General features: G+C 38.6%; 1 protein-coding gene across 1 annotated transcript in view; it reads right to left on the reverse strand.

The window, feature by feature from the left end:
* CUBN (cubilin) overlaps positions 1 to 13,366 on the reverse strand; it is a 309,569-nt gene that overhangs the window by 47,557 nt on the left and 248,646 nt on the right. The window contains exons 57-58 of the mRNA XM_008002385.3: positions 4,070 to 4,270; positions 1,525 to 1,654 (exon numbers count right to left, since the gene is read on the reverse strand). Of these exons, the coding sequence (XP_008000576.3) occupies positions 1,525 to 1,654; positions 4,070 to 4,270 (331 nt within the window). The remainder of the gene's footprint in view (positions 1 to 1,524; positions 1,655 to 4,069; positions 4,271 to 13,366) is intronic.

The raw sequence follows: 13,366 nt of genomic DNA on the forward strand, positions 1-13,366 counted from the left end.
TCTGTTTTCCTACAAATAGTCCAGGTAAGAGCTGCAGTTTTCTTCGAGGCCCAGCCTATAGCACAGTTACTGCCTGATACAGGGACCAAACCAGGCTTGATGAGAGATATCTTTCAGTTTGAGAGCCAACTGGTACATGAGGCCTCTGGAAGTAAACTGCAGGGAGTACAGAATCTTTAGGGTGGAAAGTGATCGCAGACAAATAGAGGGGAGGTAGGTAGGTAGGTGTGGTCTTAGCCCATCAGGCTTCTATATGGAAAGTCCTATATGACCATAAACTATATTACCGTTCAGTTGCCCACCACACGCCGTACATATATCACTGAAATAGGCTGTCAGGTAAAAACAGTCTTGAACTTTATCATTCCGGAGAATGGGAGGTTGCATCGCCCTCATCAGTCTTGCTGGGAATAGGTAAGACTGGGGAGAAAAGTGATCAATGACACAAGCCATCTCTCAGAGCATCAGTTTTGAGATGTTCTGACACAGAAATAAAAATAGATTTCTTAAGTAGTTAGAAAATGTATCCTTTGAGGCCGGGTGTGGTCGCTCACGCCAATAATCCCAGCACTTTGGGAGGCCGAGGCAGGTGGATCACTTGAGGTCAGGAGTTCGAGACCAGCCTGACCAACATGGTGAAACCCGTCATTACCAGAAATACAAAAATGAGCAGGGCATGGTGGCGCCTGCCTGTAATCCCAGCTACTCGGGAGACTGAGGTAGGAGAATCTCTTGAACCTAGGAGGCAGAGGTTGCAGTGAGCCGAGATTGCACCACTGCACTCCAGCCTGGGTGAGAAAGTGAGACCCTGTCTCAGAAAAAAAATAAAAATAAAAGAAAAGAAAATGTATCCTTTGAGAGACAGTATTGGGAAACACTGAGGACGTGGTGTTTGGAGGAAGACTGGCATGAATACACATTTTGACTCTTTATGTGTGTGTTACTTGTGGAAAGCGATTTGATCCTTCTGAGCCTCAGTTTCCTCATCAGTGAAATGGGAATAATCTGTACAATTCCTAATCTAGAATCTATATATACCTCATATGACTGTTTTAAGAATACAATGAGACAATTATGGCAAGTGCAAATCAAAGTTCCTTGTGTATAATAAATACCCAGCAATGGCAACAGCTTTCTCTTGCCCTTCCTCTCTCCTTTGATTTCAAGATGGGCGTACCACACCTTGACAATCCATTTTATGACACTCCTTCGCAAGTGTTGGGAAACTACCATGGCTGTTTTAACTGGCAAGTGCTTGTTTTTTGCCCTTAGTTACTACTGGCTTGTGTGGAGAAGGGGACTGTCATTTGCCAGGTTGAACTATCATCTAAGTTACTACTGGCTTGTGTGGAGAAGGGGACTGTCATTTGCCAGGTTGAACTATCATCTAGGAATCTCGCTCCTCTGTGTAGATTTCCCTTCAGACTGCCGATGAGAATCAGTGCTCTCCATCAATAAAGGAATGGCTCTTCTACAAATAATGCTGAAAGGATTTTCTTAAGAAACCCAATTTGTCTTACGTACTTGAGCTCGATCACTTTGTCGTCACTAACGGTGATGGTATACAGACAGTGCATATCGTTTAGGTAGTCTGTGTATGAATAAGAAGGACTTGTGATGATTCCAGAAGAGAAATTGAACACACCACCACAGGCTGCAACAGAAGACAAGGGAATATAAAGAGAACAATGATTAGTCCCAGCATGGAAAAATGATTTTAAGAGATTTTATACTATTGTACATTTTTCTCTAAGAGAGGTAATAATTACTTTTCTTAAAGTGACTTATATCTCCCTTCATGTGTTTACACATATTTCTGATTTTTCCACTAGGAAGGAAAATGAAAGACAGCAAGAGGGTGGAAACAGGGAAGAATATTTAAAGGCACATCTTGGAAAGTAATCAGTCTGAGTCACATTAATGGCCAGAGTGAAAATGACGAGAAGGAACATTTCACCTGTTGGAGTGTCACCATCCCTTCCCTGTATTTCAATGACAGGTTGAGAGAGGGATGACAGCAGTAACGAAGTATGGAAAAGGCAACCAGAATGATGTTCTGGGCATATAGATCTAGGAAAGATTGTGATCTGGAAATCTGAAATTATAGAGATCCATGTCTCTTCTGTCAGGGATAGAATATTATAAGGTAAAGTACTGGAAATCTTTTTGGAACTTTCCAGTTTAGTTCCTTCTGTGGGCTCAAGTGCATAGCTCTCCAGTCTGGTGGATTTGCGGTCAGTTCTGAGACTGGTAAGGACTAAACTTGCCCCAGTTTGTATTAATATCACTGATCCTCAATCCTCAACAAGCAGGAGGAGGCCAGGCCCATTCCTCTCCAGGATTCCAGCAATTAACAGCTCAGAGCCTTCAGCTAGACCCATTAGTCAATAAAACAACAGACATAAAAATGTAATAAAGCCCTCTTATCTACAATATAAAATGATTATTTTTGCTTGGGTTTACATATGAGGATCAGATTGTACCTCCTGATGATCAATCTCACTGCAGTGGAAAGACCTATCTATATATATCTTGTTTTACAATTCTAAAATTATAATGGGGTTAACGCATTGTGAAGTATTTCCATGGTTTCTACACTATCAATGGACATGTTCCACTTTACATCCTCAGAAATAAGGAACGAAGTGTGGCTGCCATGTCAGGCTCTTTATTTCTTTACTGCTTTTGCCTCAGCTGAGCCCACCTTGCAGAGAGCAGTCTTCTCTATGTGCCTGTAAGTACTTGCGTGTTCCAACCCCCGGGTCCATCTGTAAGTGAATTATATGTCAGATATGGGTAGCAATCACTCCTTTTCATTTTATATACAATTATGCGGTCTCTAGAAGTTTATCAAGGCCTAAATAACTCCCATCTTTGCACAATATCAGCATTTGAAGTCTTAACATGAACGACACTCTTTAAGTGGGACTCTTATACTAGAATATGTTGAATCTTGACTACTTCCTCATAGGAAAATGAGGGATTAAAGAGAAGAAGAAAATAAAGCAGGAGTTTACCTCTCCAAAGCAGCACTTGTGCCAAAAGAATAAAACAAATCAATCCTTCTCTTTATTCAACAAGACGACAGGAGAGGAAATGTTAATTGCGCGGTTCTATTCTGCTTGAGCCAACAGAGCTACACGGCCATATGTAATCATACTTTACAAACTGTGGGAGTCAGGATGCAGATAGCAGCTAATGTGAACAAATGATGGAGGCCCTTTTCAGAAGTAAATACATGTTTTTAGTCTTCTCTGTGGATGGGAACGGTAATTTATTCCAAGGGAAACTATTTAGCTTTCTACCTTTAGCAATGGGTTTGGTGGAGCAAAGATGAAACAGACCCAAGAAAGATGTCACAAGATTTATGTGCCAGTTTGACTGCAGCTGAGATGTCCATTAGACAGTATATAAATATTGTCAGCAAACTAACCAGGCAGGAGGGGAAAAGACTATTCAAGATCGGGAAATGCAACCTTAGAATGTTCTGGGTAGCAACAAATGCCTCTGTCCAGTCCATTGCTCCTCTTTTCTCTTTGCCTTTGATACAGAGAAGTTGTAAATTATAGCATAGTTTAATATGTCAATCTTTTCCTTTAGGGCTTGTGCTTTTTGCATAGTGTTTTAAAAAATTCTTTCCTATCAGATTGTAAAGACATTCTCTTATATTTCTTCTAAATATATAACATATTGATTATTGTATTAGCAACATGACTTGGGGAAATAAAACAGGCATCTGGATAATTTGGACTAACAGGCAACGTTGTATAAGGGATGAAAAACAAAAAAATAGCAGTAGTATTTATTTAACTTAAATTACAAAACAAAGGTCAATTCTTCATTTGATTTTCAGAGTAGTTCTAGCCAAAGTTCATGAAAAAGGTCCTTTTCTTTTAAAGAAAAAAAGTGTTTTTGTTTTTTTTTTTTAACCAGGAACCTCATTGACAATTTTTTTCTCTTAAATTCTCTGAATCTTCAAGTTGGTGCTGTATGAATCACTGTGAAAACTCCTTGTATAAATTACTCAGGAAAGAAGAAAATTCCAAACTCTGTCATTATGGCTACTCACAGATTATCCTATAGGAAAACTTGAATCCAAAGTCTGTGATTTGCTCGTTGGAGTAGAAGTTAAGCAGAACCGGCCCGGCGATGGTGAGGGGGGCTGGCATCTCATTCCCACACACAGTAGCAAATGGGGTGGACGTGAGGCTGTAACCTCTGAAAATGTGCACGCCATCATTGACGCAGCTTCCTGTCACAGCGGAACGAGCTGGACAAGGCATGAAACAACCACATTATGGTCAGAACCAACACAAACAAATAATGCCGTAAACGTAAAAACAAAAATGTGATGACGACTCATGCAATTGCTATAAAAATTAAAATGAGAAACAAGAGACATTTAACTTAGTTTCCTGTTGAAACGATGTTTACTCTAACTACAAAACAAGCACAGGTATGAGAAAACAGGTAGAACTTCACAAGAGACACATTCCACTTTGAAACAATTCACAATTTCCTTTCTTTAGATACGGTTCCTTTAATTCAGTGACTGTAAACTGGGGACCGTGTTGCCTCCCCAAGAACACCTGGCACTATCTGAAGGCATTTTTGCTGTCACACTGTAGACTGGAGGAGAGACCAGGGATGCTCCTGAAGATGCTGCTATACACGGCGCAGCCCCTACACCCGGGACCCTCTGGGACCTACAAAAAACTACCTAGCCCAACATGTCAATAGTGCTGCTACTGAGGAAACTTGCTCCAAGCTTATGTCCAGATAAGGGACTCCTACCGTGGAGTTATCATTAGAAACTCCTTACTGTTTATTGAACAACCATTTTAGATGTTCACACAAACACTATTAGCAAAAGAGTTTAAGGACTATAAAATACATATTATTGTTTTGTTTGCTAATTATAATGCAAATATATGCTCCAGCCTACCATCCACCAAAGAAAAATATAAAACAAAATAAAAAAGAAATTAAAGAGACATTTCTCCACTGCAACATATCCAGTGATTTTTGTAGGTGAACACATACTGTTAAAATATTAACTGGATCATACCTAATTTGTATTAATATGAAATGACACCCATATTGTAGCCTAATTTGTATCAATATGAAATTACATCCATCATGCATTTGTTTGTGATTAAATATTCTTCTAAAACATATTAGGGCCAGGCATGGTGGCTCACACCTGTAATCCCAGCACTTTGGGAGGCTGAGGCAGGCGGATCACCTGAGGTCAGGAATTCGAGGCCAGCCTGGGCAACATGGCAAAACCCTGTCTCTACTAAAAATACAAAAGTTAGTCAGCTGTGGTGGTGCACGCCTGTAGACCCAGCTACTCAGGAGGCTGAGGGCAGGAGAAACACTTGAACTTGGGAGGCAGAGGTTACAGTGAGCTGAGATCGTGCCACTTAACTCCAGCCTGGGTGACAGAGCAAGACTCCATCTCAAATAAAATAAAATAAAACATTATATTATGAAAGGAATGGAAAAAAACCGCAATAACTTTTGTGCCAACATATTAATGCCTATATCAAATTCCAACATATCGGTGTGCCATCCCACGTTCCATCAATCCCCTATTGCTTGAAATTCTATATTCTCCACATTTCTGTAAATAAAGATATAGTTGAAAAAAACATTCCTGTACATAAATATTTGAGGAAGTCTTTCATTATTTCATCAGAATAAGTTTTTAGAAGTTAGATACTGGCACTAAGGTAAGATTCTTTTTCAGGTTATCGAATGATCCCTACATTGGTGTTGCCGGCTTACTCTCCCACAGCATTTTTGGCATCTGACATTCTTCCCAATTCTACGTTTTCATTGCCCATAGGAAAATGTTATGCCCATTATCAATCACTCCAGTATCATCCTTCCTGTATATGGTCTCCCGCCGTAGGCAATTACTAAACTACTTTCTGCCTCTATGGATTTGTCTATTCTGGACATTTCACATGAATAAAATCATGCAATATGTGACCTGTGTGGCCGGCTTCTTTTACTTAATGTAATGTTTTTGAGGTCCATCCATGTTGTAGCATGTGTCGGTACGTCATTCCTCTTTATGGCTGAATATATTCCTTTTTATAGTGATACCACATTTTGTTTATCTATTCATCAGCTGACAGACATTTGGTTTGTTTCCACCTTTTGGCTATGATGGATAATGCTGCTATGAACATTCATGTGTGAGATTTTGTTGGGCACGTGGTGCTTTCAGTTCTTTTGGGTATATAACTGGGAGTGAAATTATTAGCCCCCAAATTAGGTATGTATTTAATTTTATAAGAAACTGCCAAACTATGTCTCATAGTAGTTACATCAGTACACATTCTCGCCAGGGATGTGTAGGACTTCCAGTGCTCTGCAGGGATGCCAACATTTGACATTGTCAGTCTTTTTAATTTTAGCCATTCTGGTGCATGTGAAACGAAACTTCATTGTGATATTTAATTTTAATTGCTCTGATGATTAACAATGTGAAATATTTTCCCATTTTCATTTACAAACCACAAGAACAAAATAATTTTATTTCACGGAGATGCTAACTTGAACATATGTCTAATGACCGAACACAGAAAATTTACCTACTTACAAATTCCCCACTGGGAATGACCAAAACTACATTATTTTAGGTAAACACATACTATGGTACAGTGGACTCTGAAATCAGACATCCTGTTTGCTGTTTGCTGTTAGAATACTCTTCCTATAAGAGCAAGCTGACAAAATCATTAGGAACACTTACTTTATAATTTCAAGTCCCCTGGCCATAGACCTTGGTTCAAAGGTGGACGTGTGGCCTAATCCAATTCAATAAAGGTGAATTTCAACAGCCTTGTTTGACATTTGGAATTTGGAATACAGGCAGTAGTATGCTGGTAAATATAACAACCAACTCTCCGAGAGATTTGTGGCATTTGCCAATTTCCATCGTATAAACACTCCCATGATAGCCAATTTCAAGCTATTAACAACAAGTCATTAAATGCAGAATAGGAATAGATGAGCAAAATTGACTCTTGCAAGGTGGTGCATGCCAACTCTAGCATACCACGGGATAGAAGCCATCTCTCTTTCTGATGTGGGTGAGGAGTACCCACTGTGAGAGCAGCAACCCTACAGCAATGAGAGGAGCCAGCCTCAGGGTGAGGCTCACACTGAAGCAGCACAAAGTAAAAACAGAAACAGTCAAATATTTGATGACATAATTAAAATGCTGAATTAAGAGATTTGCGGCACATCCAACTTTGAAACCTTCCAGAATTAAAAACCAATGAATTGTTCCTTTGTGTTTCAACCAGGTTGAATCAAGTTTCCTGTTAATTGTGACATAAAACCTCCTAATGGATATGGTAGATATTTTTGTGATTAGAGTCACTGTTGCTATTGTTTACACAACCCCACCATCCTGACCACGGTTGACTGATTGATTGATAATTCCAGGCAATCAATGGCAAGGCATGGCATGAGACCCAATACAGGCCAATCAGATGTGTTCAAACTGCAACAGAATAAGAGTCTATGGTAGGAGCCAAAGATATTAAACTTAAAAAATGTCTGCAGCCATGTTTCCTGATACATTAAGGAAGCCAGGCTGCCATAAGGGAAAAAGAAGTTATTGTGCAGAAAGCAGCAAAAAGAGTGGGGAAGAGAGGGCATGCTGACAGATTCTTGTCCCTGGTTTCCTTTGTTCTAGAAGCCCTTCCTTTGATGAGATGAAATAAACCCTACTTTGTATCTAAGCTAACTTGAAGATAATTTGCCACTCAAAGAACCTTGACAAATACTTTTTAAAAGTATATCTGTGCATTAAAGAGTTACCACACATTCTTAAATCATTTTAAGAATACATTCAGCTCCTTAGCTAAGTTTCTATTCAGCCTGCAGAAATCTTGAGGTATCAATTCAAGATATACATTTTTAAATTAACCTCAAAGAATTCCCTTATTTTGAAAACGTTGGAATAGAAATATTTCTAATTGGGCATAAATCTACAAGTTGAAAGCATGAAAGACTGAATTTCAATGGCCTTTTCATGTAATTAGAAGCAATATGATGTTGGAAAAAGAGGACAAAAAAGAAATAAATTAAATTCAGATTCATGGCTTGAATACTGCCAAATTATGTACCTTAGTTATAACCTCAGTATTGTCTTTAAGACATCAAAAGCTCCACTGGAACTAAAAAAAATTTAAAGTAGATGAGTTTGAGAATAAAACAATTGTGTATTAGTTATAGAAATATCTTTAGCAACAATGTATCAAGTTATAAAACCAAAATCACAGAATGTAGGGAAAAACTGCTGATGCTGGATTGAAATCTTGGTCCCACATTTGATCAAATAGGCTGTTATGCATGTGTTCTTTAAGTATTAAGGAGTTAGTTGTTCAGTTGTTGGGCTAACGATATAGTTGATCACAATGGCAGTTGTCTTAGAAAACAGTGAAAAGGCTGTGAAACATAGTGTCACTTATACTTGATTATGTTGACAAATAGTTGATTAAAGGAACTAGTTGAAATACAGAAAGTTCATTCATGAAATGGCAGTTACATAATCAAACTCGAGATTATGTCAACGAGTTTATCAATGAGATATAATCAAAACTCATTAAAAATTTATTAAATGCCTATATTGAACAATAAGGAAGTTTGTTGGGGAAATGCAGAGGAAGTTGAGAAGGGATTTTAGATTCTCTGTAGATGGCAATAGAATATCAACTAACTAAACCAATTATTTAAGACAGTCTGCTCCTTCTCAAAGCCTGATTTAGTAAAACTTAAAAGTTATAATATCTGGCAACTTATTTCATGGATTAAAACATTCTTGTATCCTTTCTAGTAGTTATTTATTTAAGGTAGGATGTTATGCCCTTTCAAATTTTGTCCAAAAGAAATCAAACATGTACATAATATTAGAAGTCGGTAAAATTAGCTAAAGTCTAAGAAAATATCAAAAATTAACACGAACAAAGTAATATGCAAGAAAATGAGATATGTGTGTCACTAGGCATTAAATACTTTACACACATACATCAAATTCTAAAGTTCTATATATCCCATCACTGCATTAGGTCAAAAATATCAGCACGATTCTTCAGTGAGAAGGTGCTTGGTAACAGACTAAAGGCATCAGAAAATAATTACATTAAACACTTTCTCATCATTATTGGAAGAGCCAATCGCATGTATAATCAAAATATACACAAAACTCTCATAATTGGGTGATTGTCTTCTAGGGAGAGAAGGAAACTTAGTTGAGGTTTGGCAAAAGTTCTTCAAGGAGCAAGATGGATATCAAAGTTGAGTTTATGACCAAGAGGCGGCATTCGATCAGACATATGTGAACTTGTGAGGAAGAGAAGCACCCTGAAATTGAACAATACTTTCTCCGTGGACTAGAGTCCACGTCATGGGACCGGGAGCTCCAATAATTCTTAACTCTGTCTTCAACAAGTGACTTGATAGACATTTACTACTGAAATCTCTGAGCTGTAAATTGATTCCCTATAATTTGTTTTATGACTATTTTCCATCCTTCCTAAAAACTTTAAAATACATTCATTGTTTGAAACGGGCAAGGCTCTACGCCATGTAGTAAAATTTAATTTTTTATTCTATTTTTCTGGGATTTATTACTGAGCAACGTCTAATTCCAAACTTCATCATAGTTCTAAGAACTATGAGAGAATTGAAGGAAAACTAAGGATGAGTAATTCCACAAACAGAATAAACTTGTGGGATTTAGAGTCGGATCACAATTTTTCTCCAAAGTCGGGGGAGGGGGTGGGCAGAGATACCAAAGAGGACTAGAGATGAGGGAAAGCCCTTTGTTTGGAATATTTTCATGTTGTAGATAAGATCAAGTATTTTCAGAAAATAGAAATGGGTTCTAGGGGCCAGGCACAGTGGCTCACGTCTGTAATCCCAACACTTTGGGAGGCTGAGGCAGGCAGATTACTTGAGGTCAGGAGTTTGAGACCAGTCTCAATTAGCCTAAAATACAACAATTAGCCGGGCATGGTGGCTGGTGCCTGTAATCCCAGCTATTTGGGAGGCTGAGCCATGAGACTTGCTTGAACCCAGGAAGTGGAGGTTGCAGTGAGCCGAGATTGTACCACTGTAGTCCAGCCTGGGCAATAGAGCAAGCCTCCGGGAGGGAGGGAGGGAAGGAAGGAAGGAAGGAAGGAAGGAAGGAAGGAAGGAAGGAAGGAAGGAAGGAAGGAAGGAAGGAGGGAGGGAGGGAGGGAGGGAGGGAGGGAGGGAGGGAGGGAAAGAAATGGGTTCTAGGCAGAGGCACATGAATTCCCGGGCAGCAGTGACTGAGATCTGTCATCTGTCTTGTTAACTTTACCCTGAGTAGCTGGCAGACTGGTCTCCTCTACGGAGGCATGATTCAGAGGAGGGGGAAGCAGGTACTAGTACACAGCTAAGTTTCATTGTGTACGAAGGTCAAACAAATTAAAGCAAATTCGAGTGTAACACAGGCAAACAAGGGATTTCACAGAAACGACACCATCCGCTCTAGTGCTCTGCCAATTGAATAAAATATCAATAGGAAACATTTCAAAAGGACCATTGCCCATTTTTTTCTAAAATAATGTGAAATGTGACCACATTCTGAATTCTTTAGAAACAACTGAGAAAGCAAAGAGAAGAAACAGTAGTTGAGCAATACTAGTTTTTAAAACATTTTAAAGAAAACTGGCAAAACTCATTGTGCTTCTTGATGGGGAAAAAAGTCAAAAAGAAAAATCTAAAACTAATTCTTTTTTTTTTTACTTTTTTTCTTTAAGCTTTCTGTTAGGTATAACCCATAAACTAGGACTTAAGTTAATCAAAGAGAATTTAGGCAAATATTAGGTGTGAATCTGGACACACTCCTCTCGGGGCTTTGAAGCCATCTCTAGAGGACAATGAGCAAAGACATTTGTTCTTTGGTGCTTCCATCTCATGTGCTAAGTTCTGCTGCACCCTCCAATACTTGTCAAGAATTACTGGATCTGAGAAAAACTGAGTTTACAGTTTACTGCATGTAGAATTTTTAAATTGAGAATTTCTAAATTCCTCATTATCACCAAGGTGAATTAATGTTACTATCTAATTTTTTTTTTTTTTTGACACGGAGTCTCGCTCTGTCCCCCAGGCTGGAGTGCAGTGGTGCAGTCTCTGCTCACTGCAAGCTCCACCTCCTGGGTTCACACCATTCTCCTGCCTCAGCCTCCCGAGTAGCTGGGACTACAGGCGCCCACCACCATGCCTGGCAAATTTTTTGTATTTTGTTTAGTAGAGATGGGGTTTCACCGTGCTAGCCAAGATGGTCTCCATCTCCTGACCTCATGAGCCGCCCACCTTGGCCTCCCAAAGTGCTGGGATTACAGGCGTGAGCCACCGTGCCTGGCCTACTATCTAATTTTAATGAACGAATGATCAGGTTTAGAAAGCACTGGCTTGCTTCAGTTTGCCTCATGAAGTGCTTTATCTATGAAGAAAACTGGATCTATAATTTTTTTTTTTTAAGCAGATTGAGGGCATCTAGTTGGCTAAATGAATAACGAGAACATAAAAGTTTATTTTTGGACCGCTTAATATTTGGGAAAATAAAATAAGCATTTATTTAATAATACCAGACTCCAAAATAAGGACAAACATCAATACTCTGTAGTTCATGGAATGTCTAGTATTGGAAATGTAATGAGAAAGTTAGAGAAATTTAGACCAACATTAAACTTGGAGCAACTTACTTTGTGGTAAGCAGAAAGTAGGTCACTGAGCCTTTGTAACCTAAGAGTAGCGTGTGGTTCAACAATCTGTATTTTTCCCTTCATAATAAAACCTTCCCTAAGCAGTTGTCAATGTTTAGTAGATGCCATACAGGGACAAGTGTGTTTCCTCACAGTATTTTGTAGCCTGGGATATCACATCTTTTCCTTGCCAATTCCACCTTTTGTGCTAATGGTCCACCAAGATGACAGATCTAGAACCTTCATCACCACCTAAGTCAACACTGGCTCTGCTGGGATCCTGGGCTCAGAAATGCTTAGCCATTTGAACAGAGTCTCTCAGAAACAGTTCCAAGCGCCTATAGCAGCTAGAAAGGCCAAGGCTCCTTCGATAAAATTATGACCTTCCCTGAGAGCAATTCTCACTTTCATCATAATATATTGCACATGAATCCCTCAGGCTCACTTTAGAAGGGCTGGGGAAAGGTTATTTTTACTGTAGCTAGCAAATCTCTAGCTTGGTGATGGTATTCATTAAATGTCAGCATTGATATGGTTAAGGATAAGAACCTAATGATAAAATAAATTTGATTAATGCCACCCTTTTGGGGAATCATTGTAATTCGATGAATCTATAGCCAGAAATTACTCAGGCAGCAGTTTGAAAATGCTGAACACTTAAACACTGGAAATGTCACAAGGCATTGTCGTAGGGATATCATCTTAGAAAAGAATCAGTCTTCAACTGGGTGAGGATTGGCAAATCCATTAGTGGAAGCAGAAATTAATCTAACATTATCTGACTTTCAGAACCACTATTATACATATATACATAAACATATATATATTAGACACACACACACATATATAGCAAAGTGCTATATATATATAAGTAAGTATCAGAAATGAAGCTGAAGTAATTTGCACAAAGCCACTTGAATAGCAGTAAGTGGCTGACCTGTCATTAAGATCCATCCTAAATGCTGTGCTCACTTTCCCTGTACTACAGTGAAATATTCCAGGGTTGCTCCCCTTTATCTCACCTGATCAACTGAGCTCAGGGAGCTGTCTCAGGTCACTATAGAATCTCTTACAATAATACATATACCACTGGTATCAGCAGTGCTTTCTGTGGCTTTATAGTATAATTACTAGAGTCTCCTTTCTTAGTCTGAATGATACGGTCTTGTGAGATGCACTGTTTATTTAACTTAACGAGCACAAACACAAAATCCAAGCCACATGTGGTTCCCCTGCTATTAAAATAATTGTCCTCAATTATAAAAATAACATAAAAGCTATAAAGAAGAAAATAAGCATCTGGAATAAATCTGTCATACACTGGTGACAACTCTCGATGTACTGGTTTAACAGCCTCACAGATTTTATTCACACACATGTTATTTTAAAAAGAAAAGTGGATCATCTTATACAAACTATTTTACCCTTCCTCAAGCCTTCATTTATCATGGACATATTTTTATGGTACTGGGATTTTGTGCTAGCAAATGCTGAAAAGATGCCATTTTACTTTATATTCTGTTTTTACAGTGACATACATTGATTTATACTTGGCATTGTTTTAAGCAAACACATGTGCTAAAAATTACAACTGCAGAGATGTA

This window comes from Chlorocebus sabaeus, chromosome 9 (genome assembly GCF_047675955.1).
Source record: "Chlorocebus sabaeus isolate Y175 chromosome 9, mChlSab1.0.hap1, whole genome shotgun sequence".
Taxonomy (NCBI): Eukaryota; Metazoa; Chordata; class Mammalia; order Primates; family Cercopithecidae; genus Chlorocebus; species Chlorocebus sabaeus.